This window comes from Piliocolobus tephrosceles, chromosome 21, assembly GCF_002776525.5.
Source record: "Piliocolobus tephrosceles isolate RC106 chromosome 21, ASM277652v3, whole genome shotgun sequence".
Classification (NCBI taxonomy): domain Eukaryota; kingdom Metazoa; phylum Chordata; class Mammalia; order Primates; family Cercopithecidae; genus Piliocolobus; species Piliocolobus tephrosceles.
This window is the reverse complement of record NC_045454.1, coordinates 51,772,774-51,799,207: the sequence shown is the minus strand read 5'-3', so window position 1 is coordinate 51,799,207 and position 26,434 is coordinate 51,772,774. Positions and strand designations below refer to the sequence as shown.

General features: G+C 62.1%; 2 protein-coding genes across 8 annotated transcripts in view; one reads left to right on the top strand and one right to left on the bottom strand.

The window, feature by feature from the left end:
• Positions 1 to 3,284: 3,284 nt before the first annotated feature.
• GPX4 (glutathione peroxidase 4) lies at positions 3,285 to 6,158 on the top strand. Of its 2 annotated transcripts, none has more exons than XM_023192737.2 (7): positions 3,285 to 3,484; positions 4,619 to 4,713; positions 4,799 to 4,943; positions 5,170 to 5,321; positions 5,602 to 5,626; positions 5,772 to 5,831; positions 5,910 to 6,158. In XM_023192737.2, the coding sequence occupies exons 1-7, from the start codon at positions 3,401 to 3,403 to the stop codon at positions 5,940 to 5,942; spliced, it is 594 nt and encodes a 197-aa protein (XP_023048505.1). In that variant the 5' UTR covers positions 3,285 to 3,400; the 3' UTR covers positions 5,943 to 6,158. The 2 variants fall into 2 exon arrangements, with proteins under 2 accessions (XP_023048505.1, XP_023048504.1); XM_023192736.3 differs by lacking the exon at positions 3,285 to 3,484 and adding an exon at positions 3,832 to 4,362.
• An 845-nt stretch (positions 6,159 to 7,003) lies between these two features.
• SBNO2 (strawberry notch homolog 2) overlaps positions 7,004 to 26,434 on the bottom strand; it is a 69,122-nt gene continuing 49,691 nt past the window's right edge. For 3 of the 6 annotated variants that reach the window (XM_023192729.2, XM_023192730.2, XM_023192732.2), the window contains 27 exons: positions 23,436 to 23,516; positions 23,020 to 23,125; positions 22,391 to 22,542; positions 22,154 to 22,287; positions 21,983 to 22,073; positions 21,660 to 21,803; positions 18,888 to 19,005; positions 18,503 to 18,608; positions 18,000 to 18,153; positions 16,306 to 16,482; positions 15,792 to 15,889; positions 14,962 to 15,044; positions 13,208 to 13,489; positions 12,654 to 12,823; positions 11,936 to 12,067; positions 11,520 to 11,655; positions 11,307 to 11,419; positions 11,113 to 11,184; positions 10,701 to 10,809; positions 10,235 to 10,309; positions 9,962 to 10,105; positions 9,016 to 9,110; positions 8,839 to 8,931; positions 8,623 to 8,754; positions 8,466 to 8,542; positions 8,130 to 8,320; positions 7,004 to 8,055 (listed from right to left, as the gene is read on the bottom strand). In XM_023192729.2, coding sequence (XP_023048497.1) covers positions 7,574 to 8,055; positions 8,130 to 8,320; positions 8,466 to 8,542; positions 8,623 to 8,754; positions 8,839 to 8,931; positions 9,016 to 9,110; positions 9,962 to 10,105; positions 10,235 to 10,309; positions 10,701 to 10,809; positions 11,113 to 11,184; positions 11,307 to 11,419; positions 11,520 to 11,655; positions 11,936 to 12,067; positions 12,654 to 12,823; positions 13,208 to 13,489; positions 14,962 to 15,044; positions 15,792 to 15,889; positions 16,306 to 16,482; positions 18,000 to 18,153; positions 18,503 to 18,608; positions 18,888 to 19,005; positions 21,660 to 21,803; positions 21,983 to 22,073; positions 22,154 to 22,287; positions 22,391 to 22,542; positions 23,020 to 23,125; positions 23,436 to 23,516 — 3,747 coding nt within the window. In that variant the 3' untranslated portion in view covers positions 7,004 to 7,573. The remainder of the gene's footprint in view (positions 8,056 to 8,129; positions 8,321 to 8,465; positions 8,543 to 8,622; positions 8,755 to 8,838; positions 8,932 to 9,015; positions 9,111 to 9,961; positions 10,106 to 10,234; positions 10,310 to 10,700; positions 10,810 to 11,112; positions 11,185 to 11,306; positions 11,420 to 11,519; positions 11,656 to 11,935; positions 12,068 to 12,653; positions 12,824 to 13,207; positions 13,490 to 14,961; positions 15,045 to 15,791; positions 15,890 to 16,305; positions 16,483 to 17,999; positions 18,154 to 18,502; positions 18,609 to 18,887; positions 19,006 to 21,659; positions 21,804 to 21,982; positions 22,074 to 22,153; positions 22,288 to 22,390; positions 22,543 to 23,019; positions 23,126 to 23,435; positions 23,517 to 26,434) is intronic. The other 3 variants (XM_023192731.3, XM_023192733.3, XM_023192734.2) reach the window with 2 other exon arrangements.

The window sequence follows — 26,434 nt, the reverse complement described above, 5'->3', positions numbered from 1 at the left end:
CTCGCTCTGTCGCCCAGGCTGGAGTGCAGTGGCCCGATCTCAGCTCACTGCAAGCTCCGCCTCCCGGGTTCACGCCATTCTCCTGCCTCAGCCTCCCGAGTAGCTGGGACTACAGGCACCCACCACCTCGCTCGGCTAGTTTTTTTTTTTTTTGTATTTTTTAGTAGAGACGGGGTTTCACTGTGTTAGCCAGGATGGTCTCGATCTCCTGACCTCGTGATCCGCCCGTCTCGGCCTCCCAAAGTGCTGGGATTACAGGCTTGAGCCACCGCGCCCAGCCCCCATATTTTGTATTTTTAATAGAGATGGGGTTTCACTGTGTTAGCCAGGATATTCTCAATCTCCTGACCTCGTGATCCACCCTTCTCAGCCTTTTAAAGTGCTGGGATTACAGGCATGAGTCACTGTGCCCAGCCAAAAAGTTTCTTCTTTTTTTTTTGAGACAGAGTCTGGCTCTGTCGCCCAGGCTGGAGTGCGGTGGCGTGATCTCTGGTCACTGCAAGCTCCGCCTCCCAGGTTCACGGCATTCTCCTGCCTCAGCCTCCTGAGTAGCTGGGACTACAGGCTCCCGCCACCACACCTGGCTAATTTTTTGTATTTTTTTAGTAGAGACGGGGTTTCACCGTGTTAGCCAGGATAGTCTCGATCTCCTGACCTTGTGATCTGCCCGCCTCGGCCTCCCAAAGTGCTGGGATTACAGGCTTGAGCCACCGCGCCCGGCCCAAAAAGTTTTTAAAAAAGAAATCAAGCCACAGGACAGCCCTTGCCCCAGCCCTTCCTGGTGCCAGGGGCTGCTCTAGAACGATCTATGGCAACACAACTTCCTGCAGGGACATTCAAGAACTTCCACCCTCACAGGGAAGCCTTGCTGGAGTCTTGAGAGGTCCCCAAGTCTCCATTTCCCCATTTGTGAAATGGGGTCACTCTGGGAAAAGTTGAGAAACCCCCACAGCACAAATCTCTCCCAGAACCTGGGACCCCGTTCTCAGATCCGAGGTCACGACCCCGTGGTTTCCCCACTTCTGCCCTTATCACAACTGGCAGGAAGTCAGGAACGTGATAAGGTCTCTTCACGGAGCTGTGGGTGCTGAGCTGTTTTTCTGGCAACCCCAACACCGGTTTCATAGCACACGTTTGCAACAAACTTACAGAAAACACCTCTGGCAACATTGCAAACAGCTGAGCCTTTGCAAGGGCGAGAACAAATTCGCCAGTGTGGCACTGTCACCTGGCACTGCCAGGGCGGGAGGAAATGGGGGGGTTTCCTGAGAAGTGAGACAATGGAGGTTGACTCCAAGAACTCGGCCTCTGGGGTCTGGGCGGGAGCAAAGCCATGTGAACAGGCTTATGCAAGACCCGGATTCTGCCAGCCCAGCTCAGGGATCCCTGCTTCACTGCCTTTGGCACCCAACTCCATCTACAACGCCTCTGTGCTGCATCTAGCAGGCCTGAGTCGGGGGCAGTGGCGGGGGCTGGCTCATAGGTCCCCCCGCAAATCAACCCAGCTCTGAATCTGTCTCTGAAAAAAAACTCAATGCAGGGTCAGAAAAGGTTAAGACCTTGAAGGCAACATAAAAATCCCAAGCGCCTAGGCGGGGTAGGTAGAGTGGCTCACGCCTGTAATCCCAGCACTTTGGGAGGCTGAGGCAGGCGGATCACCTGAGGTCAGGAGTTGGAGACCAGCCTGGCCAACATGGTGAAACCCCGTCTGTACTAAAAATACAAAAATTAGCCGGGTGTGGTAGCGCGTGCCTGTAATCCCAGCTACTCAGGAGACTGAGGCAGGAGAATCGCTTGAACCCGGAAGGCGGAGGTTGCAGTGAGCTGAGATGGAGACACTGCACTCCAGCCTGGGCAACAGACCAAGACTCCTTCACACACACACACACAAATTCCAAACCCCTGTCTGTACAGGAGTCAAAGTCCAATCACGGTGACTCAGTTCCCAAGTATGAGACGAGTGTCTCTGTTGCCAAATGTCCAAGCCACAAAGTGAAAAACAGAGTTGGAAGCCAAGATGTGGGGTGGTATGGGCTCTGGGTGTGCCCATACCTCGTAATGTTAGAAGCGTAAGAAAACTCTCCAGACTTGTGTTGATTTTCTGAGTACACACTGCGCGTCCCTGCGTGGGCAGCTGTCTCTGGGGTGGGATCCCAGGAAACTCCAGGTTCTCAGTTAAATGGTAACTGTCTCGATGACTTGCCCACATGTTATGTAAACGGCTCGGCAACCAGACCCAGGGATGGGGAGTCACTGACACCCCTGTGCCCACGGCAGGGGTGAGGGCAGGGACAACCCCATGACCTGTCTGGGTACCCTCATAAGATGGGACTGTGATGAGGAGCAGACCTCAGTTTGGTTTCATTTACATTAAAAAGGCAAATCCCTTGGCCGGGCGCGGTGGCTCACACCTGTAATCCCAGCACTTTGGGAGGCCCAGGTGGGCACATCACGTGAGGTCAGGAGTTTGAGATCGGCCTGGCCAACGTGGTGAAACCCTGTCTCTACTAAAAATACAAAAAAATTACCTGGGTGTGGTGGCTCGCTCCTGTAATCCCAGTTACTCGGGAGGCTGAGTCAGGAGAATCGCTTGAACCTGGGGGGGCGGAGATTGCGGTGAGAGAGATCGCACCACTGCACTCCAGCCTGGGCAAAAGAGCAAAACTCTGTCTCAAAAAAAGAAAAAAAGAAAAAAAAAAGGCAAATCCCGGCCGGGCCTGTGGCTCACGCCTGTGATCCCAGCAGTTTGGGAAGCTGAGGCTGGAGGATCACTTGAGGTCAGGAGTTTGAGACCAGCCTAGGCAACATAGTGAGAACCCCATGTCAATAATTAGCCAGGAATGGTGGATGAGCCTGTTGTCCCAGCTGCTCGGGAAGCAGAGGCGGGAGGTTCGCTTGAGCCTGGGAGGTCGCGGCTGCAGTGTGCCCTGATCGTGCCACTGCACTTTAGCCTGGGCAACACAGCAAGACCCCATCTCTTAAAAAAAAAAAAGGTAAACAAGAGTTGGGGAGACTTTTCTGCCAGTTGGAGAAACCCCCTCGACGAGTCTTAAGTAGTATTCTCAAGTTGTCTGGCCTGCCGCCGCGCTGCGGTCAACCATCCGGAGGACTGTGCGCTGCCTCCCAACGCGTCGACTGCGTAGACGCGGCCGCCTGTGCGCAAGCGAGCATGCGCAGTCGCCGACAACAGTCCGCGCGTCCGGTCCCGCCCCCCCTTCCCCGCCTTCTTCCCATTCCGGCCTCCCATTGGCTGGCATCGGCGCGAGCGCTCAACACCGACGCGGCTGACCAGTGAGCGCTCCGGAGGGCGTGGCCGTGGGAGGGGAGGTGCGGAGAGCCGACGCGCGTCCATTGGTCGGCTGGACGAGGGGAGGAGCCGCTGGCTCCCAGCCCCGCCGCGATGAACCTCGGCCGCCTTTGCCGCCTGCTGAAGCCGGCGCTGCTCTGTGGGGCTGTGGCCGTGCCCGGCCTCGCCGGTACCATGGTGAGCGGGTGCTGAGGCTGTTGCCTGCCCGGTTACCGTTGGGGCGGGCGCGCGATCCCCGTCTCGTCTCCGCTCGCCGGCGCGGGGAACCCTCGGGCTCCCGTGACCTTGGTGGGGGGCGTCGGGTGGCTCCCCCTCCTCACCCCCGGCCGGGCGCGGACGCGGGTGACTGCACTGCGACGCGCTCCGCGGTCCTCCAGGCCGTTGCGGGCACGCGGGCTGGGTTCGGGGAAGGGGAAGGGGCTGTTCAGTGCGCGCGGGTCGGGGTCCGGGAAGGGGCTGTCCAGGCCGTTGCGAGCGCGCGGGCTGGGGTCGGGGAAGTCGAAGGGGCTGTTCCACGCGCGCGGGTCGGGGTCGGGGAAGCGGCCGTCCAAGCCGTTGCGGGCGCGCGCGCCGGGGTCGGGGTCGGGGTCGTGGTCCCAGCTTGCAGGGGGCGGGGTCCGGGACGGCCGGGGCGGAGCTGGGCCGTTGGGGCCCCGAGCGGGGCTGCTGCGCCGGAGCGGTTGTGGGTGCAGAGGACTGGAAACTCCGGATCACGCGCCCCCGGGCGCCGCCCCGCCCCCGCGGCTTGGCCTAGCGCGGTGGCGTCACAGTCGCACAGTCCTAACTACAGCCTCCGGGCCTTTGTCCCCGGCAGCGGCGCTCGGGGTGGGGGAGCAAGGCGGGGCGGGAGACGGGCGGGTATGGGCCGCGCGGGCGCAGGCTCCCCCAGGCGCCGCAGGCAGCGGTGCCAGAGCCGGGGCAGGCGGCGGCCGCGAGCCCCTCGGCGGCGGAAGGCCCCAGCGTGCAGGCGCAGGAGGGCGCGGCGCCGGCGGAAGGAGCCCTGTCCCCGCAGCTTGGGACCGGAGATCCACGAATGTCCCGAGTGCCAGGACCCGGTGCGCGCGGTGCCCTCACACCTGCTGCTGTGGCACTTTTTGGGGTTGGAACCCTCCCTCGGTCTCCGGGTTTCCGGTAGAACGGGATCAGAGGCACAAGGAGGCGTGTGCGTTTAAGGAGGAGGAGCGGTCAGGTTTTCAGGGCCCAAGGGCTCTGGTGTCCCCGCCACCGACCCGCTCCGCATCCCTTCCTGCCCCAGGGCCCCAGGCCCGGCCTCCGGTCCATGCTTCCTGCTCAGCCCCCTTTGCCTTGCAGTGCGCGTCCCGGGACGACTGGCGCTGTGCGCGCTCCATGCACGAGTTTTCCGCTAAGGACATCGACGGGCACATAGTTAACCTGGACAAGTACCGGTGGGCGCTCGCCTGGGGTGGGGCGCATGGCCGGGGCCTGGGAGGGGGCCCTGCTCTTCTGCGCTGACCCCGCCAACCCTCGCAGGGGGTTCGTGTGCATCGTCACTAATGTGGCCTCCCAGTGAGGCAAGACCGAAGTGAACTACACTCAGCTCGTCGACCTGCACGCCCGATACGCTGAGTGTGGTTTGCGGATCCTGGCCTTCCCATGTAACCAGTTCGGGAAGCAGGTGGGCGGCTGCTGCGTTCCCGGGGCCCGCAGAGGCCGGTGGGTGGGTGGGGGTGGGCCGTGGCCTTGCAGAGGCCGGTGGGTGGGGGTGGGCTGTGGTCTTGCAGAGGCTGATGGGTGGGGGTCAAGGTGGGCTCCGGCCTGGAGAGGGCCTGGGAGTGTGTGGGGGGCCGGACTGAGGAGGTGCCAGGCCTCCGAGGCACTCAAGCACACCTTGGCCGCCACAGGAGCCAGGGAGTAACGAGGAGATCAAAGAGTTCGCCGCGGGCTACAACGTCAAATTCGACATGTTCAGCAAGATCTGCGTGAACGGGGACGACGCCCACCCGCTGTGGAAGTGGATGAAGATCCAGCCCAAGGGCAAGGGCATCCTGGGAAAGTGCGTGGCCTCTGGGGACATGACGGCTGCGGGGGGTGGGGGGGCTGTGTGGGGCCTGCTGGGATGCTCACACCTCCCTGGGGGCAGAATGGCTCAGGGGGCGGTTGAGGTGGGAGTGCTGGGACTTTCACACTGGGTGGCCTCCTGGGGGTAAGATGGCTGGGGGAGCGTGGGGGGACCGCTGGGGACACTCATGTCCATGTGGCCTCCTGGAGGCAGGATGGCTAGTGGGCCCGTGGGGGCTGCTGGGGACGCTTACACTCATGTGCTTCTTTTCCAGTGCCATCAAGTGGAACTTCACCAAGGTAAGGGGGCTGTGGGGGGTAGGAGACCACCTCCCCCTGGCCACAGCCCTGGCCCAGATGGGCAGCGGGCAGGAAAGGCAGCCTCAGCCCCTTGCAGGGGGCCACCCCCACAGTGCCCCACAGTTCAGACACTGTCTCTCCACAGTTCCTCATTGACAAGAACGGCTGCGTGGTGAAGCGGTACGGACCCATGGAGGAACCCCTGGTAGGTCCTCTCTAGGGAGCCTGCTTGGGGCAGGGGCTTGGGAGTTAGCTGCCCTGACCCAGCTTTTCTCCCCGACAGGTGATAGAGAAGGACCTGCCCCACTATTTCTAGCTCCACAAGTGTGTGGCCCCACCCGAGCCCCCTGCCCACGCCCTCGGAGCCTTCCACCGGCACCCATGACGGCCTGCCTGCAAACCAGCTCCTGGTGAGGCAGACCCGAAAATCCAGCGTGCACCCCGCTGGAGGAAGGTCCCGTGGCCTGCTGGGCTTGGCTCGGCGCCCCCACCCCTGGCTGCCTTGTGGGAATAAACAGACAAATTGGTCTGCTGGATCTTTCTGCCTAGGGGCTTAGGGGGGCCCTTTTGCCACGCACCCCTCCATGTCAGGGCCAGTTGCTGTCAGCTGCCAGGGAATGCCATGAAGGTGGAGTGTTGCCTCTTCTTCCTCCAGGCTTGGGGGCTGTGCTGGCTGGGGTGCTGGGGTGCAGTGAGATCTGGGCCCGCTGGACACCAAGCCCTGGGTCTTAATCCATGCAGCCCTGCCTGGTGTGCACACGTAGGGCCCGGTAGGGCTGACTCTTGGAGGAGCTAATTTCAAGTGGCTGTTCTTCCTGGCCCCGAGTCTTAACCGTTAGGAGGTGCTACTGGGGCCTCCTCTGGCCAGGAAGCAGAAGCGCAGAGGCCCGAGGAACAGCGCGACCCCGATGGTGGGGATGGGTTGGGCACCCACACCTGCCCTCGGGGCCTCACCTGGCTGGGGGGTGTGGGGGTAGCTGGGTGGTTACTGTTCAGAGTCCCTCCGTGAGGGCTGGGGGTGGACAGGCCAGGAGGAGCTGGCACAGCAGCACCAGCCACCATTCAGGGGGCCCGGTGCAGGGGGGCGATTTGGACACGGCTTGGCTGCCTACTGGCACAGCTGGAGGGACTGCAGCCTGCTAGGGTGGCTGATCCCAGCTGCCCCCACTGGGGGTCTGGAATGAACCGTCCATGACACCTGCCCCAGACACGGGGTTGAGGGCTCTGTCTCGCCCAGCCTTTGTCCCTCCTCATCCACAGGGGGCCAACACAAGGCGGTGGACAGAATGAGACCTGGTAACCCAAGAGCCTGGGGGGATGCCCACGCACCCCTGTTCTTCCCTCCCTGTTCTGCAGGCTGAGGAGCAGACTCCATGGGAAGTAGGCAAAAGGCACATATATTTAAAAAAGTCCTTTACATATGTACATCAGAACTTGCTATAAATACATAGAAACCGCAGGCGCCACCCTGCCAGCTCCGCGGCCTGGGGCCTGGGAGAGGTGAGCAGGCAATAACTTAGGGGTCAGAGAAGGGCTAGGGGAGGGGGAATTGCATATATTAGCGGGGGTCTGCCCCACAGAGCCCCCGAGACGCGGGGCCCTGAGCACCTGGGGTTTCCTGAGTTTCTAGCTCTTGGGACCACCCAGTTTCACGGATTTTAAGGGTTTGGGCCCACTGAGCCCAGTCCCAGAGCAGCCACCCGGAGCCCCTTCCTACTTGGGAGGAGAGAGGCACAGAGAGGGCCCTGCCTCGTCCCGGCCCCCAGCTGTCCTGAGTGGGCCCCGCCAGGGCTGATAGGTGAGGGCCCGGGTCGGGCGTGGAAGGCACTGCGGCCGGGGCCTGGGGCTCCTCTGAGCAGTGGTCAGGCAAGGGCCCTGGTCCCCACTGCTGTTCTTAGAGGGGAAAACGGTCCCTGTGACCTGGGGCATGTTTCGCTTAAAGGCCTGTCAGAGAGGAGCCTGGGTGCCGGGGAAGGGTGGGCTGAACTGGATCACGCTCTGCCGCTCGGGACCGCCGCCCGCCGCGCCCCCCGCCCCCGCGCCCTCCCCCAGCGCGCCCTCGGAGGGCGGCCCCGCGTGCAGCGAGCGCAGCATGTCCTCCAGCACCTCCTTGAAGTTGATGTCACAGCCCTGGTGCGCGAGGGCCGCAGGGTCCTGGGCGTCCGGGGCGCCCAGCGGCACCACGCCGGGGCCGGTGTCCAGGGGCAGCGGCGCCGGGAAGGAGAAGTGCGGGGGCGGCGGGAATGCCTCGGCCGGGGGGCTGTAGGTGAGGTCCAGCACCTCTCCGGGGCCGCAGGGAAGCGCCAGTGGCCGCGGTGTGGGCAGGACGGGGCAGCCCAGGGCGCGCGCCTGCCTGCGCTTCACGTCCGCATCCATCAGCCGCAGCTCCTGTAGCACGCGGCGCACGCAGCCCTCGGGGATCTTGATGCCTGCGGGCGGAGCGGTGGTGTCAGGGCCGGGGCCGGGGGCTCGGGCCTTCCTGGGGCGCCCGCCGCCCACTCACCCACTTGCTTCTTCCTGTCCTTGGTCTTCAGCCGCACGATCTGCAGGTAGCTGCTGCTGCTGACGTCGGCCATGACGGCGGCGATGCGGCCCCACACGCGCAGCAGCGCGCCGCACAGCATGTAGTGGTGCCGCAGCCGCAGGCCCTGCAGGCAGTCCTTACCCTCCTGCGCCAGCCGGCAGTGCCGGTTCCTGCGGACGGGACGGGTAGGCTCGGCTCAGGCGGGTCCCAGGGACCCTGAGCTCTCCAGCCTCCGCTCAGAGTCTCAGGAGCCCCCGATCCCTGCCTGGGTCACCGCCATCTGCGGGTTTCCCCCGGTCCCCGGCCCGCGCTCACCAGGCGCTGTGGCTGCAGTGCGTCAGCGACAAGGTGTAGCCACTCTCCCAGGGCTCCTTGGCCTCCTCCGCGGTGACCTGGGGACGCAAGACCGCATGAGCCTGGGCGGGGCCAGGGCCGGCAGCCCGAGGGAAAGCTGCGCCCCGCGGCCGCCTACCCGGTGGAACTTGCGGCGGAGGCTGTCCAGAGCCTCAAGCTGACTCTGCCGGCCGATATTGGGCTTGTACACCGTGAAGAACTGGCCGTGGTTCTGCTCCGCCAGCAGGCAGCTGGGCTTGTTACCGCGGACCTGCGGAGGAGGGTGTTGAGGCCGCGCTCAGGTCCGACCCCGTGGGCCCTCCTCTGGGGGGGGGGTAACCCCGCCCGACCCCACCTTGTAGGAGAGGTAGAAGCCATCATAGGGGCCTGTCAGCTCCAGTGACTTGGCAAAGGCGTCCTCCCACTTCAGGCCGCGGTCCACGCTGATCTGCCACGGCAAGGGGGGGGGGGGGGGGGGGGGGGGGGGGGCAGGCGGGGCAGGGTGGGGGGGGCTGGGGGGCTTCCTGCTGACCTTGTAGAAGACCACCTGCCCGTCCTGCGGGTGCCCAGGAGCCAGGAACACCTGCTGGCTCTCCTCGTAGATCTCCTCGATGCCGGGAGCAAGGTCTAGGAGGGGTGGGTGGGCAGTGAGTGGTGTCGGCGCCTGGGACTGTGGGCTGGGGCCAGGGTCAGTCCAGTGGCAGGGTACACCCTAGAGATGACCCCCGGAGAGCACAGGGGAGGGTGTCCTGGAGCCTGGCCTGACCTGGCCCATGTGTAGGGACGGTACACATGGGCCCCAGCCTGGCAACCGCTCAGGTCCTAGGTAACCCCAAGCAGGCTGTGGGGGACTGTGTGAGCCTAGGGGCTGCTCAGGTGCTGGGTGACCCTGAGCAGGCTGTCGGGGATCGTGGGAGCCCGGTGGCTGTGGTACTGCTCATGAGTGAAGTATCTGTGGGAGCCCGGTGGGCTGTGCTACTGCTCATGAGTGAAGTATCTGTGGTCCCGCCACGACCCTTGTCTGGACACAGGGAAGTGGTCCTGATGCACAGGCCTGGCCCCATGAGGCTGAAAGCACAGGCTCGCTGGCCTTTGGTTCGCAGTGATGTAGTAGGCGCCCCGTGGAGCCTGGGGATGAGCACGGTGGGCAGTGTGCACCAGCCTGAGCACCGTCCACAGAGCTGCACGGCGATCCCACAAGCCCCGTGCCCGCGCCCGCGCCCACCCAGGCCCACCCAGCACCCTTGCTCACCCAGAATGCACAGTGCTCCCATCAGCCCCCTGCCCACCTAGGCCCTCCACATGCCCACCCACAATGCCCAGTGTTCCCACGAGCTCCGTGCCCACCCAGGATGCCCCGTGTTCCCCCGAGCCCCTCGCCCACGCCCACCAAGCCCCCGGTGCCCGTGCTCACCCAGGATGCCCCGTGTTACCCCGAGCCCCTCGCCCACGCCCAAGTCCCCGGTGCCCGTGCTCACCCAGGATGCCCATGTCGTATTTGCCCTCCCGCTTGTCCATCTCGATGAGGTGGTCGAAGGTGTCTGAGAAGTACTGGAACAGGGCGTTCTGCTTGTACACCTCCAGCCCCAAGATGCGATTCAGGAACTTGGTGATGGAACAGTCTGACAGTGGAGGGAGCCAAGCCTCAGGCTGCGCTGGGAGTCCCCGCTCCTCCTGTTGCTCCCCATGTGCGGCCAAGGTTGCACGAGACGAGACAGGAGCGTCTCTGGGCCTAGGTGTGGGGCACTCACCCTTCTCCACGTCCAGGCAGCCATTTCGGGACTCCCGGCCGCCAATGCCCACGGACAGCAGGCCCTGCTTCATGTCTGCGGGGAGAGGGGCCTCACACGCTGGTCCTTCCAACCCTGCCCTCCCGCGAGGGCCCTAGCTCCTTTCCCAGAGACCAACCGCTCTCTGGGGGCCTGGGGAGCAGCTGAGGCCTAGGGCCAGGCCAGGGCTAGGAGTGGAGCCTTTTGTGTGACTGACAGGAGTGAGAACAGCATGTTCTTGGGGAATAAATTCAAATCCCAGGCCCCTCGGCTGCCCCGGAAACCCACGCGGTGGCTGCTGGGGGCCGCCCTGGCTCCCTTTGCCTTCACAGCCCCCTCTGTGCGTGTAGGGAGAGCTCTCTCAACACACAACCGGCCTACGAAGTCTGCTGCCCCAGCTGCTCTGGAGCCCCTGCCCCCCAGGAAGACCCCCACGGGCCCAGCTTACCCCGGAAGAAGGTGGAGACCCCTCCAGGATATCCCTGGGGCACAGGTACTTTGTTCTCAGTCTGGCTCAGGATGGTGGTAAGGACACAGTGCAGGGCCCGGGTGCCATACTAGGGGGAGACGGTGAGTGGGGAAGGAGGCCCTGGGAGGAAGCTGGCCTCCCCTGGACCCCTGCCTCCCTAGAACCCCACCCTTCCTTAGGCCCCTGGCCCCTACCCTCCCCTAGACTCCTAGACCCCACCTTCCTCAGCTCTCAGCCACCTCCTCCCTGGGGGTCCTAGACTAGGCCCTCCCCAAGACCACTGGGCCCCACCTCCCCTAGCCCCCATCTACTCCCCCACCTGGGCTCTTAGATTCGGCCCTCCCCCAGACCCCAGGCCCTGCCTCCCCCAGCCCCGCCTTCCCTGCAGTACCTTGTTCTCAAAGTTGTACTTGCTGAGGTCACGGGACTCCGTGGCACGGCGGTCTCCATGGGTCAGGGCCCCCTGCAAGGGGTGGGGAAGGTCAGCGGTTGGTCACCTGGGGTCTGGCCTCTGGCCCCCCACAAAGCTTTGCAGAGCCTTCCTGGGCCTGTCCCTGGTTCTCAACCCAGCCCCCACCTGCTCACCAGACTCTCCAGGCGCTTGGCCACAATGGAGGCGAACCGGCGCTCCCCGGCCAGCTCCGAGATGAGGAAGACGTACTCTGGCGCAGAGACCTGGTTGGACCGGTGGGTGCGGCCTGGGGACAAAGCGGCTCTCAGGGTCCGGCCAGCTGGGGGCGGGGCCGAGACCACGTTGGGGGCGGGGCCAGGGAGCGCTGGGGGCGGGGCCGGACTCACCGAACTGCTGGATGGCGCGGTCGGCGCTCCAGGGCAGCTCCAAGGTCATGTGCACACGGCGCCGCTGGTTCTGGACGCGGCGGTCAGCTTGGAGGGAGACACCCGAGCTGGAGGCCTCCGAGATGATGGCCACGAGCTGGGGGGGCGGAAGGGACCGGGACGCGGTTGGTGCAAGGCCCGCCCCAACGCTGCCGCCGCCTCCTCACCCTCTCGGCCCCCGCTCCAGGTCACCAGGACGTCCAGGGGCAGCGAGAGGCCTGCGCGGCGCGGACACCACCCGTCACACGGCCACTCGCGCCCGCACCTGGCACACACACACTCGCAGAAGTGCGCGGGTCCGCAGTCCCCGGGGACCCTTGGGCCCCTCTGTGCCTCCTGGGTCCCGCGGGCCGCGCCCAGTGCACTGCGGCCCACACCTTCTCGCCACTCATGAAGCGCTGCTTCTCCCTGAGGTTCACGTGGTCGATGGACAGACCCTGCTCTGCCCGCGACTCGAAGGCCACCGTCCCGTCGGGCCTGGACACCACGCGGCCTTTCCTGCCGGTCATCTGCGGCCGGAACGGGGACAAAAACCGGCGTCAGTGTTGTGGCCTCGCAGGAGTCTGGCCACCCGTGTCTCAGCTTCCCTATGTCCCACAGTGGTCGTGGGCTCCCAGCTGTGGATGCAGCGGGGAGGGGGCCCTGGGAGAGGGAGAGGGGGACTGCTGGACCCAGGCGATGTGTGCCCGTCCAAGGCCTGGTATTATCAGCCAGCCAGCGCCACGGAGTGAAAAAGTGAAGCTGGGCAGGGAGGAGGCCGCAGAGCCAGGCCCAGGGGCTTGAGTCCTGGCCCCGGGCACCCCAGGGGTGCGTTCAGGCAGTGGTCTAAGCAGAGGCCAGCGCAGGCCAGGCTGGGGGATCTGGGGCTTAGAGGGATGGGGGAGGAAAGCCCTCCACAGGAGATCATGGCCTCCCTGGCCGAGACCCTGCTGCCCCCACCTCCCGCTGCCGGGCTCCCCGAAGGCCCCCTCCTCGCAGGGCCGCGGTGACGCAGAGTGACCAGCAGAGGTCACCAGAGCCGCGCAGAGCCCGGGTGAAGCCCCGCCCACTGCCCACGCCCCACCCACCACCTCCTCCAGCTGCTGTCCCACCCACCTCCGCCACCCGCTGGGGGCCGCCAAGCTGGTCGATGAGCTCGTCCAGGGTGTTGACTGGCAGCTCCCGGCCCAGCCGCCGTACTTTATCCAGCAGATCCTGCTTCAGTCGCTCCACCCGCTCCAGGACCCCGGGGCCATGCGGGTCTCTCTGAGGGAGGCACAGGGGTCCTAGGGAGGACGTGCAGGGTCAGGGCAGGACATGTCGGCTGCGTTCTAGGGCCCACCTAACTCAAGGCTAGCCCCTGCAGAGCAAGGACAAGGGGCCTGGGGCAGCCCTGAGGGACGGCAGGGTGGCAGGGAAGCCCAGCACCACTTTTCTGCGCTTGTCTCCCTGAGACCAGCTGAGGCAAAACTAAGCCTCCTATCGGGGACCAAACGCTGCGACCTCACTGCCTCCACAGGAGTAGGGACTGCCCAGCCCCGAGCCCCAGCTCTGCCTCTGACCAGTGGTGTAACCCCTGACCTCCCCTCTCTGGGCCTCAGTTTCCCCCAACTGTAAGTGGGCACCAGAGCAGCAGCTGGGCTCAAGTGGGCTGGACTGAGGGCTACAACCTGGGGTAGGTGGTGACCGCCAGGAGGCCGGGGGAGCCTCGCACTGGAATCCTGACCCACAGGTGCCTGGCCAGTCAGGCGAGCCCTCACCCCGGTCATCACTGGGGAGCCCGATGGCATCAACGATGACCACATCGTCATCCATCAGGGACTCGGGGGAGGAGTTGAAGTCGCTGTCCAGGCCGGGGTCTGACTCTGTGCTGCTGTCATCGCTGATGCGGATGATGCCTGCCGCCTCGCACGCCAGCCGGGGGGCTTTGGCCCCGCGTCCCCGAGGTCGCCCTGCAGGGAAGGACAGGGTCACCGAGGGCCAGACCACAGCAGGGTGGAGGAGCACGTGGAGGAGACGCAGCAGGACAGAGCAAGGCCAGTGGTCCGAGCTGGGGAGGTCCATCCGAGACCCCCTGCCTCTGGACAGGCAGTTCAGCTGTTCTCCAGGGACGCCCTCTTAGGAACCCTGTGCCCTGTGGCCAGGAGGGCGTGGTGTAAGGGGGCAATATTTTGCTTTATTTTGAGACAGAGTCTCGTTCTGTCGCCAGGGTGGAGTGCAGTGGCATCTCACTGTACTCTCTGCCTCCCGGGTTCACGCCATTCTCCTGCCTCAGCCTCCTGGGTAGCTGGGATTACAGGCGTGCACCACCACGCCCGGCTAATTTTTTGTATTTTAGTAGAGACGGGGTTTCACCATGTTGGCCAGGCTGGTGTTAATCTCCTGACCTCGTGATCTGCCTGCCTCAGCCTCCCAAAGTGCTGGGATTATAGGTGTGAGCCACCGCGCCCAGCTTATTTACTTTTGAGATGGAGTTTCACTCTGTTGCCCAGGCTGGAGTGCAGTGATGCAATCTCAGCTCACTGCAACCTCCACCTCCCAGGTTCAAGCAATTTTCCTGCCTCTGTCTCCTGAATAGCTGGGATTATAAGCATGCACCACCATACCTGGCTAATTTTTCTATTTTTAGTAGAGATGGAGTTTCACCATGTTGGCCAGGCTGGTCTCAAAATCCCAGCCTCAGGTGATTTGCCCGCCTCAGCCTCCTGCTGGGATTACAACAGGCGTGACCCACTGTGCCTGGCTGATATTTTATTTTTATTAATTTTTTTGAGACAGAGTCTTTCTCTGTCATCCAAGTTGGAGTACAGTGGCGTGATCTCGGCTCACTGCAACCTCCACCTCCCAGGTTCAAGCGATTCCCCTGCCTCAGCCTCCCAAGTGGTTGGGATTACAGGCGTGCGCCACCACGCCCGGCTAATTTTTGTATTTTTAGTAGAGACAGGGTCTCACCATGTTGGCCAGGCTGGTCTTAAACTCCTGACCTCAGGTGATCCGCCCACCTCAGCCTCCCAAAGTGCTGGGATTCCAGGCGTGAGCCACTGTGCCTGGCAAAGAGGACAGTATTCATAAACCCACATCCGAGGTCCTTTCAGACCTGGCCAGTGTGGTGGATACGCAGGGTGCCTGGGGAGGCCGCACACCAGACCTCGACAGGCAGCTCTAGGCTTCCCTGTGACAGCAGCCTGGGGGTTATCAATGGGCTCCCCAAGGGGCGGTGGAGACCCTGAAAATGGAAGGTGGGAGGGGCTGGACCTCTGCAGCCCCGGGTGGTCCCGGCTCAGCCCCTCAGGTATGGCTGTGTGGCCTTGGGTGAGCTACTTGGCCTCTCTGAGACTCGCCACCTGCCGTCCCAGGGCTGATTATGGAGGAGGGAGAAAGCGGAGGGGTGGTAGTGGGTGGGGCCGTGGGGCGTGGGGCTTACGTTTCCGCTTGCTGCCCACTCCTCTGTCCCGCTTTCTCTTGGTGGATGGAAAGTGCTTCTGAATGAGCGACAGGAACACGCCTCTGAAAGCGAGACACAGAGTTTAGTCTCACACGAGGAGCTGAGGCCAGGTGGGGTTGCTCTCTGGAAGCTGGACACACCCCTGGGTCCCTGTGGGGGTCCCAGAGAGGGCCGGTCCTGGGCAGAGGGTCTCCCGTGGGGAGTGGGCTGGGGAGGGCTGGGGGCTGCCTGTGAGCTCTCCTTTGGCCTGCTGGTGTCACAGGGCCACCTCAGCCCACCAGGCTTCCCCCACTCTGAGGAATGTGGCCGGATATGATGGTGGCTCCCAGGATGGGGGTAAGGGGTAGGGTGAGGGGATAGCTAGGGGCTCCCAGCCAAGGGATACCAGGCATTGGGGAGCTCTGACCCACAGGCAATGGGGGGAGCTGGGGGGCTGCCGTGACCCTCCCGGGGCATTCTCAACCCCCAGGGGAGAGGCTGAGGCTTCAGGGAGCTGGGAGGGCCAGCCCCTAAAATCCACAGCACCCTTGTTAAAACGGCATGGGTGAAGGAAGCCTCCTTCTAAGACCCCTGGAGACCACGTCCCAAACCTTCCAGGCCCACCACACCTGGGATCCACCTCCACGCCTCTGCTTTAGACCTGGAGCAGAGCTGAAGGTCTCTGCGGCCAAGGCTGGGGTCCCAGCAAAGCCCACCTCAGCACCTCCTGCTTCTGGGGCCGAGGGGCAGAGTCAGGCCGCAGGTGGCCACAAAGAGGGGTGGCCACGAGCGCAGGAATCCCGCAGTCCCATCTCCACCGTGACACTTACTCAGCGGCCGAGACAAAGCAGTCGAGGTGCCCGTCATTCTCCCCCAGCACCTCCCGCGTGCGTGCCTCGCCTGTGGACTGCAGCCCGATGACCACACACTGTGGGACAGCAGAGGACTATGAGCCACCAGCCCTGCTATGACCACGCACTGCGGGACGGCAGAGGAACGAGCCAGGCCTCGGGTGACAGCCACATCCCTCACTCTGCCCCTGTGCTCGCCTCCCCAGGAGGGGCCCTGGCCCACCCACAACACACACTGCTGGGTGGGGGTCTGCCGGCTTCCTGTCTCGGGATGGTGAGCTGCCCACCATGTGATCACTGTCTGCACTCCAGTGTTCCGACACCCTGGCTGGCTCAGATTGGAAGACGGACATCCAAGCGTCTATCGCCCACCAGGGTGCAGCCCCCATCCACGTCTGGGGAGGGGCCAGGAAGGACCAGGAAGAAGAGTAGGCCCGCCCCTGCAGGCCTGGCCACCCTCAGCCCTCGAAGGCCGAAGGCTGCAGCTGCTCACCTTGTCTCGCGCCAGCTCCTCTCGGGCCAGCTCCACCAGCCGGCGCACCTTGGCGGCGATGCACAGATACTTGAAGAAGCGCTGGTGCGCCGACCAGAACTGGCCCCACAGGGACTTGCGCGACTCCAGGCCGATCCAGTCGGCCGCCTGCTGGAACACGTTCAGGGCCTCGGCCCACTGCAATGACACATGACACGGCGCCCCTGAGCTCTGGCTCCTGGCTCCCGGCCCAGGGCCCCAGCCCACCTGCCGCTAGCCCTGGGCAAAGCATCCCCACGCCTGGTGGAATTTAGGGCAGGATGGGGGTGCTGGGGGTGTGCACTGTAAGAGGCACCGCCTCTGCCTGTACGGTAAAAACCTGAAAAACCAAAACACCAGTGGTGGGGAAGCTGTGCTGCGAACGGCACAGACTCAGCGCCGGCGGCAAACAGGCTCAGCTCCTTCCAACAACACAGGGTGCTTGCAGCCACGCCTCTCGTTTTCCACCAGGGTCTCACCCAGGTGTGATCCCGTCCAGGGGACACTGGGCATGTCTGGGCCCAGTGGTGGTCGTCAGGTTTGGGGGCTGGTCCTGGCATGGACTGGGTGGGCCGGGTTAGGGTGGCTGGGACTCTGGCCAGGGACACTGCTGCACACCCCAAAGTGCTCAGGACGGCCCTACCCCAGAGAGCAACCCGGCCCTGGGGGTCACGGGAGATGCTGCTTGTGTGACCTAAAGAAACCAGCGAACAGGCTGGACGCAGTGCCTCATGCCTGTAACCACAACACTTTGAAAGGCTGAGGCGGTCAGATCACCAGAGGTCGGGAGTTCAAGACCACTCAGCCTGACCAACATGGAGAAACCTTGTCTCTACTAAAAATACAAAATCAGCTAGGCGTGGTGACACCTGCTTATAATCCCAGCTATGCAGGAGGCAGAGGCAGGAGGATCGCTTGAACCCAGCAGGTGGAGGTTGCGATGAGCCAAGATCATGCTATTGCACTCCAGCCTGGGCAACAAGAGTGGAAACTCCATCTCAAAAAAAAAAAAGAAAAACAACAGCAAACATACAGGGCTGTTGGGTTTGAGGAGGAGAAAACAGGACCTGTCCAAATACGGAGGGAACGACCAAGCCACGTGGCCCACAGCAACGTGGATGCTGAACACAGCTATGAGCCATGGGCCAGGACCTGGAAGCGAAGGGCTTGGGCACCACGGGAAGGAGAAGTGGTGGTCTGGCCACATCCCTCGTTATCACAGTCACGTAAAAACCCTGGTGATGGCTGGGCACGTGGCTCACACCTGTATTCCCAGCACTTTGGGAGGCTGAGGCGGGCGGATCACTTGCGGTCAGGAGCTCGAGACCAGCCTGGCCAACATGGTGAAACACTGTTCTCTACTAAAAATGTACACAAAATTAGCCAGGCGTGGTGGTGGGCACCTCTAGTCCCAGCTACTCGAGAGGCTGAGGGCGGAGAATCTCTTGAACCCAGGTGACAGAGGTTGCAGAGAGCTGAGATCGTGCCACTGTATTCCAGCCCAGGTGACAGTGCGAGACTCTGTCTCAAAAAAACAAAAACAAAAACAAAAAAAATCCCGTGACAGGACAGGGCAGGCCATCACCTGATGAAGCCTGTGGCATCTTCAAGGCCATGGGGGCGCAATTTCACCTGGGAAATGCACAGGGGTCCCCGGGTGGGGAGCCCAGGCTCACCAGCAGGGCCGCGCGGTTGTACACACGCTCGAAGGCTGGGGCCAGCGGGATCTCCTCGATGCGGAAGGTGACGCCGGAGAAGCTGAGCTGGCGTGCGATGTACATGCCGCTGACCTTCATGTCCATGGCCACGATCTCCATAGCGCCCACGCCCCTGCGGATGGACACAGCCCCCATGAGCATGGCCAGAGCCGTGGGGATGGAGCCGCCGGGGAGCGAGAGGCAGAGCCAGTTGCAGAGAGGGCAGGGTCAGCCAGAGCAGAGCCCCAGCGGCCAGAGACAGCTGGCAGCCAGCCCTGGCAGGGACAGGACAGGAGGGGCTGCTGAGGGGCTGGCTTCCCTGGGAGTGCTGGGCAGCCCTAGGCAGAGAAACGAGGGATACACATTTAGCACCTCTGGGTGCCAAGGAAGTACATGTGGCAGTGCCAGGCCTTGGGCTGATGGTCCTGGGGCCTCCGCCCCAACCCCCGCCACCCCTCCACGTGGGCAGGAAGGGCACTCACCTCTTCTCGATGGCGTGCAGGAACTCCTCAAAGTTCCGGAAGGGGGTGCCCTCGCCCCAGATACCTAAGCGGCTCATGTAGATCATATTCCGAGGCTCAGAAGCACCTGTGGAGGGAAGCTGCCGTCAGCTCCCCAATCCAGGAGGGCCCAGGGGCCGGGTCAGGGGCCAACTAAGTAGGGACCGCCTGATGAGGGGCCCGCAGGGTTGGAACCATGGGCCTGGGGACAGCCAGCGTGGCCTTGGGACAGGCGCAGAGATGCCCCAGCGTCCGAGGAGGAGCAGGGTGCAGACGGAGGCTGAGCACGCATAGGGGATACCCCTTCCCGGGGACAGCCAGGCAGACGTTACTGTGGGTGGGTCACATGGGATCCGCACTGCCCCACCTGTGGCGCTGGCATAGACCACGCGGGCCAGGGGCAGCTTGTTCTGCAGGCCCAGCACGGCCTTGCCCATCTTGGTGGAGCCGGCGTTCTTGGCCTTGTGACACTCGTCGAACACGATCTGGGGCACGCGTGGGTTAAGGAGTGTTCTGGGCGACCCCAGGACCCCGGGTCCTGACCACCCGAGACCCCACCTTCCTGGTGGGGGGCAAATGCCCATGCCGCTGAGAACTCCACAAGGGAAGCCCAGGTCGGAGTGATAGCCGGCTACCACGGGGGTCGGGCGGGCGGGCGGCCCCCACACTACCACTAGATCGATGTGGCCTGTGATGGTTCCTCCCAGACTCTAAACACCACGCACCGAGGACGGGGCCTCTGGTGAGGAAGGGTGGGCTCCATAAATTGCAAGATGTTGCCATTGGAGGAGGGTAACTGGAACCTGTTGTTTGTTTTTTTGAGGCAGGGTCTCGCTCTGTCACCCTGGCTGGAGTGCAGTGACACAATGTCAGTTCACTGCAAACTCTGCTGCTCACGTTTAAGTGATTCTCCTGCTTCAGCCTCCCAAGTAGCTGGGACTACAGGGGGGTGCCACCACCATAGCCGGCTAATTTTTGTAGTTTTGGTAGAGACGGGGTTGGCTGTTTGGTTGGCCAGACGGTCTCAAACTCCTGGGACCTCAAGTGACCTGCCCACCTCAGCCTCCCCAAGTGCTGGGACTACAGGTCTGAGCCACTGTGCCCGGCCCTAATTCTTTCTTTTTTTTTTTTGAGACAAAGTCTCACTCTGTCACTAGGCTGGAGCGCAGTGGCGTGATCTCGGCTCACTGCAACCTCCAACTCCCTGGTTCAAGCAATTCTTCTGCCTCAGCCTCCTGAGTAGCTGGGATTACAGGCGTGCACCACCATGCCCAGCTAATTTTTTTTTTTTTTTTGAGATGGAGTCTCACTCTGTCACCCAAGCTGGGGTGCAGTAGCGCAATCTTGGCTCACTGCAGCCTCTGCCTCCTGGGTTCAAGCGATTCTCCTGCCTCAGTCTCCTGAGTAGCTGGGATTACAGGTGTGTGCCACCATGCCTGGGTAACTTTTGTATTTTCAGTAGAGATCGGGCTTCACCATATTGGCCAGGATAGTCTAGAACTCCCAACCCTGTGATCCACCTGACTCGGCCTCCCACAGTGCTGGAATTACAGGCGTGAGCCACCACGCCTGGCCTCTCTGTTTTAATTCTTACTCTACAACTGAAATCATGGTGGCCCGTGTTAAAAAATGATGTTGGAGAACACTTATTCTATTTTACGGAATAAAGTCCTGACTGCTTAGAAAACAATTATGTATCTACCTAAACTAGAAGATGGTCAGGTGTGGTGGCTCATGTCTATAATCCCAGCACTCTGGGAGGCCGAGGAAGGAGGATGGCTTGAGCCCATGAGACCAGCCTGGGTAACATGGCCAAACCCCACCTCTACAAAAAATACAATAGTTAGGTGGGCATGGTGGCATGCACCTGTAATCCCAGCTGCTCAGAGGCTGAGGCAGGGGAAATCACTGAGCTCAGGAGGTTGAAGGTGCCATGAGCCGAGATTGCGCCACCGCACTCCAGCCTGGGGAACAATGAGACTCCGTGTCAAAAACAAACAAAAAAACTAGAAAACACTGAAATTTTTTATTTTTATTTTTTTTATTTAGACGGAGTCTTGCTCTGTCGCCCAGGCTGGAGTGCAGTGGCGCAATCTCAGCTCACTGCAAGCTCCACCTCCCGGGTTCACGCCATTCTCCTGCCTCAGCCTCCCGAGTAGCTGGGACTACAGGCGCCCGCCACAACATCCAGCTAATTTTTTGTATTTTTAGTAGAAGCGCGGTTTCACTGTGTTTGTCAGGATGGTCTCGATCTCCTGACCTCATGATCTGCCCACCTCAGCCTCCCAAAGTGTTGGGATTACAGGCCTGAGCCACCGCGCCTGGCCCCTTAATTTTTTTTTTTTTTAGACGAGACGCAGTCCTGCTCTGTCGCCCAGGCTGGAGTGCAGTGGCGCGATATCGCTCACTGCCACCTCCGCCTCCCGGGTTCAAGTGATTTTCCTGACTAAGCCTCCCAGGTTGGCCAAGGTAGTCTCAAACTCCTGACCTCGTGATTCACTCGCCTTGGCTTCCCAAAGTGCTGGGATTACAAGCGTGAGCCACCTGGCCCAGCCATGTTCTTAATATTTTAAGACAAAAGAAAGCAAGTTCCAGGAAAGCAGGCTGAGGAAGGAAAACTCGGAGAATACAAATTAAACGGCCGGCCCTGCCGCCACGCCACAGCTCAGCAAGGGGTGATCTCAGGGTTATCGCTATTTTTTTTTTTCTTTTTTTTTTTGAGACGGAGTCTCGCTCTGTCACCCAGGCTGGAGTACTGTGGCCGGATCTCAGCTCACTGCAAGCTCCGCCTCCCGGGTTCACGCCATTCTCCTGCCTCAGCCTCCCGGGTAGCTGGGATTACAGGCGCCCGCCACGTCGCCCAGCTAATTTTTTGTCTTTTTAGTAGAGACGGATGGTCTTGATCTCCTGACCTCGTGATCCGCCCGTCTCGGCCTCCCAAAGTGCTGGGATTACAGGCTTGAGCCACCGCACCCGGCCGGGTTATCGCTATTTCGTAATTTTTGCACGCAGATAGTTCAGCCGGGTGCTGAAGACACCAGCAGTCTCTGACTCCCACCCCTCTCCCACTCCTCCATCATCCCCTCCCCTCCGACCCCCATCTGGCCCTCCCCTCCCCTGACTGCCCCCAGCAGGATACGACGCCCTCGAAGGCCTCCCCACACCAGTCCAGGATCTGCCGAAGGCGAGTGCGGTGCTGGCCACCGGCCTGGCTCTCCCCAATCAGGGCGGAGTAGGTGGCGAAGAGGACGCCCTCTGAGGTAGTGGTGTCGCCGTACTTGATCTGGGGACGCACAGAACAGGTGTGGGATGGGGCCCTAGCTCAGCAGGCTCTGGACCTGGGTCTGGGTCTCCCTATCTGTAGGAGGTGCAGAGCAGAGCCTGCCCTGGTTGCCGGCCCACCCAGTTGAGCAGTCCCCACCGTCCCCACCTTGCCCCTACTTGGCCGAGCACAGCCCCTACCTTGCTGAGCGCGTGCACCGCAATGCCCGTGGCTTCGATGTCCCGCAGGTCGCGCTCTGCGTCGTATTTGAGGTCGTTGGAGACGCTGAACCTGTGGGGTGGGGGCGTCAGGGGTGCCCACCCCTCCCCCCTCCCCCCTGCTCCCACCCCCCACCCCAGACAGGGCCTCACCACAATGCCTTCTTCCGGCCACGCAGATGGTTCTCCAGGATGACTCCAGCCACTGTCCGGCCTTTGCCCACGCCGGCCCCGTCGCCGATGAGAAAGCCCGCACGCTGCCCACTGGGGAGCAGGACCTCGTGTTGCTGTGGCCAGAGGGCAGACGTCAGGGCCTGGGGGTGCCAGCCCCGGCTCCTCCCCAGGGGCCTCGCAGACACAGGCTGGGCTGGGGTGGGGACACGCGGTCACCTGGCAGGCGTAGGTGATGGCCTCTAACTGCAGGGCAGACAGGGCCCCACTGTCCGAGGGCAGGGCCAGGGTGTAGGTGATGTCTGGGGGTGGGACGCTGGACAGTGTGCTGGTCTCCACCACGCGGTCTGGGTGCTGCTTCCCAATCTTGGCTGGAGGGGCAGGGATGGACGCAAGGTAAAGGGTGTGGCCAAGGGGCGACCAGGGCCGGTTATGGCCGGCTGGGTGGGTCTGGGGCATGGCCAGAGCTGGTGGGGCAGTTTGGGGGCATGGCCAGGACCTGCTGGGCAGGTCAAGGGAGTGGCCAGGAATGCCTGGGTGGAGGGGTGGTCAGGGCGGGCTGGGTCGGGGGCGGCCACGGCCTGCTGGGTTGGTGGCCAGTGGCTTGCAGGAGGGGCAAATGCATGAAAATCCTCCCAGTGCCTCTCAGGTTCCTTCTCACTTCTCCCCGCTGTGAACCCCGGTTCTGTGTAAGCCTGGATTGTAGAACCTGTCCCCACGGTTCTCCGGCCCTCCCTGAAATTTCATATTCCCGCTGTGGGCTGTGCGGGCAGTGGTCAGCTGCAGGGTTTCAGTCCCACAAAAGGGTCTGAACCTGTCCCAGGGCCTGGTGCAGCCGAGCCACTCACACTTGGACGGCACGTAGTCAGCGTAGGTCTCCGTGTGCCCCAGCTCCTCCGCCTCCTCCTCCTCAGCCTCGTCCTCCTCCTCTGGCTGGCTCTGCACACTCTGCTCCTGTGTGTGTGGAGGGAGCTCAGCAGTGACTGCAGGCCCAAGCGGCTGTGGGCACTGGGCTCCCCCAGGGGCAGGGGCCAGGATGACCATGGGCAGCTGAGTGGGAGACGGCTCCCAGGGGTGGGAGATGGCTCTGTCTGCCCCTGTAGCAAGGTGCTCCCCAGGGCCTCTGTCTCCTCAGATGTCTCCTCTGCACTCCCAGATTCTAGCCTGGCCAAGGGCTCCCCACACTGGAGGTGCCTGTGCTGAGCCCTCTCCTTAGGTCCCATGAGAGGGCAGGGCAGGGAGCCCTCAGCTGGGCCCAGCTCACCTGGTAGCTGACAAGAAGTGGGGTGCTGTGGGAGGGCAGAAAGTCCTCGAAGCCTGCAAATGGTCTGCTGAGCTGGAACAGCTGGAAGGGGAGCAGGATGTCGGCCCGGGCCAGACGGGACAGGTCACAGGTCGGCCCTCGCAGCCTGGCCACCAGAGGGAGGCTCCCCACTGCCCCGTCCTCGCTCCCCAGGGCCCTGGGCCTTGCTCTCCTGCTGTTCTCAAGGTGACCCTGGTGCCTCCCAAGCCTCCCCAGTGGGCACCTCCCTGGGGCTTAAGGCTCACTCCTCCTGGCCAGCACCTGGCTGCCTTCCCAATGATGCCTGGTGCGCCTGCCTGGAGTGCCGGGAGGAAGGTGCCTGGCTAGTTCTGACAGACAGCAGAGCTTGGTCCCGCGGGAGCTGGCGGGAAGGCTGTGGACGGGGGTCTGATGGGAGTGACCCATGTGGACGGGGATCTGACAGGAGTGACTCACTGTGTGCAGTACAAGAGGCCCTCGGGTCTGGGGGACAAGGGGTTGGGAGCTCCATGTTGAGGGGGAAGAAGAGACAGAGGCAGTGGGGCGGGCGGGCCTGGGCCTTGTCCCTCACCCGATGGCTCCTAGCACCCAGGGTGGGTAGCCCGGGGCCGCCCTGGACTCCCCAAGGACCCCCGTGGGTGCAGTGCCTGCAGCCTCTGGAGGACAGCAGCTCCCCCGTGAAGGATGGGGGAGGACGCCTGCCACTGTGGTGACCAGAGGATACGTCCCATTACGGCCCCCCCGGGGAGAAACACTGCCCACAGCCTCATACAGATTCACCAGGATGGACAGTTGGCACTGTCCTCGGGGAGCTGACCCCAGGCCTGGGCAGCCAGGTGTGCCGGGCCTCCGGATGAGTCCATGGCCCACCCTGGAATCTCCAAACTGACTGGGCATGTAAAGCCTGTGAATGGGTGGGTCAGAGGGTGGTGCGGCCTGTCATGCCCGCTGTCCAGACCCCAACACTGAGACAGGGTGGACCCCGGGACGGATGGCTGGGGGATGGCACGTCCAAACTAGGGTCTATGTGATTCTGGAATATACCCACTCTTTTTTTTTTTTTTTGAGACGGAGTCTCGCTCTGTCGCCCAGGCTGGAGTGCAGTGGCCGGATCTCAGCTCACTGCAAGCTCCGCCTCCCGGGTTTATGCCATTCTCCTGCCTCAGCCTCCCGAGTAGCTGGGATTACAGGCGCCCGCCACCTCACCCAGCTAGTTTTTTGTATTTTTTAGTAGAGACGGGGTTTCACCGTGTTAGCCAGGATGGTCTCGATCTCCTGACCTCGTGATCCGCCCGTCCCAGCCTCCCAAAGTGCTGGGATTACAGGCTTGAGACACCGCGCCCGGCCACTATATACCCACTCTTAAACAGCAAAAATCCTAACGGTAATATGAGCCATAAAAAATGTGAGTGTGGGCAGGGTAGAGTGGCTCATGCCTGCAAATCCCAGCACTTTGGGAGGCCAAGGCCTCCCAGAGTGGAGGTCAGGATTTCAAGACCAGCTTGGCCAACATGCTGATACCCTGTCTCTACTAAAGATAGCAAAAAAAAAAAAAAAAAAAAATTAGCTGGGCATGGTGGCTCACGCCTATAATCCCAGCACCTTGGGAGGTCGAAGCGGTGGATCACGAGGTCAGGAGATCGAGACCATCCTGGCTAACATAGTGAAACAAAAAATACAAAAAATTAGCCAGGCGTGGTGGTGGGTGGCTGTAATCCCAGCACTTTGGGAGGCTGAGGCAGGCGGATCATCTGAGGTCGGGAGTTCAAGACCAGCCTGACCAACATGGAGAAACCCCGTCTCTACTAAAAGCACAAAATTAGCCAGGCGTGGTGGCGCATGCCTGTAATCCCAGCTACTAGGGAGGCTGAGGCAGGGGAACTGCTTGACCCTGGCAGGCAGAGGGTGCAGTGAGCTGGGATTGTGCCACTGCACTCCAGCCTGGGTGACACAGTGAGACTCTGTCTCAAAATAAATAAATAAATAAAGATACAAAATTAGCCGGGTGTGGTGGTGCATGTCTGTAATCTCAGCTACTCGGGAGGCTGAGGCAGGAGAATCACCTGAACCCAGGAGGCGGAGGTTGCAGTGAGCTGAAATCGCGCCACTGCCCTCCAGCCTGGACAAGAGCGAGACTCCATCTCAAAAAAAAAAAAAAAATAGTGAGTGTGGAGAACTGGAAAGGGGAGAATCCAGGCCGGGTGTGTGGCTCAGGCCTGTAATCCCAGCACAGTGGGAGACAGAGGCAGAACGGGCGAGATCTTTTGAGGTCACGGTTCCAGACCAGCTTAGGCAACATGGCAAAACCCTGTCTCTACAAAAAGTACAAAAATTAGCCGGGCGTGGTATCGCATGCCTGTGGTCCCAGCTACTTGTGAGGCTGAGGCAGGAGGATCGCTTAAGCCCAGAAGGTCGAGGCTGAAAGGGGCTGAGATTGCGCCACTGTACTCCAGCCTGGGCGACAGAGTGAGATCCTGTCTCAAACGATAAATAAATAAATAAATAAATAAATAAATAAATAAATAAGAGCACCTCCTCTAGGCCTGGTCCCCCACTTCAACCTCAACATCCTGAGATGGGTGAGGTTTCTGCCCAAGCCTGCCTGAGCCTGGGCCAGGTTCTCAGCAGTGTATGGGAACCACGTAGCTAGTGATGCTCAAAACTGACTTCCACAGCTTCTGCATTTTCTAACACTAGGAACACTCGTGAAGGTTTTCAAAGAAAGTGGAAGCGTGGGCCGGGCGCGGTGGCTCAAGCCTGTAATCCCAGCACTTTGGGAGGCTGAGACGGGCGGATCACGAGGTCAGGAGATCGAGACCATCCTGGCTAACACGGTGAAACCCCGTCTCTATTCAAAATACAAAAAAACTAGCCGGGCGAGGTGGCGGGCGCCTGTAGTCCCAGCTACTCCGGAGGCTGAGGCAGGAGAATGGCCTAAACCCGGGAGGCAGAGCTTGCAGTGAGCTGAGATCCGGCCACTG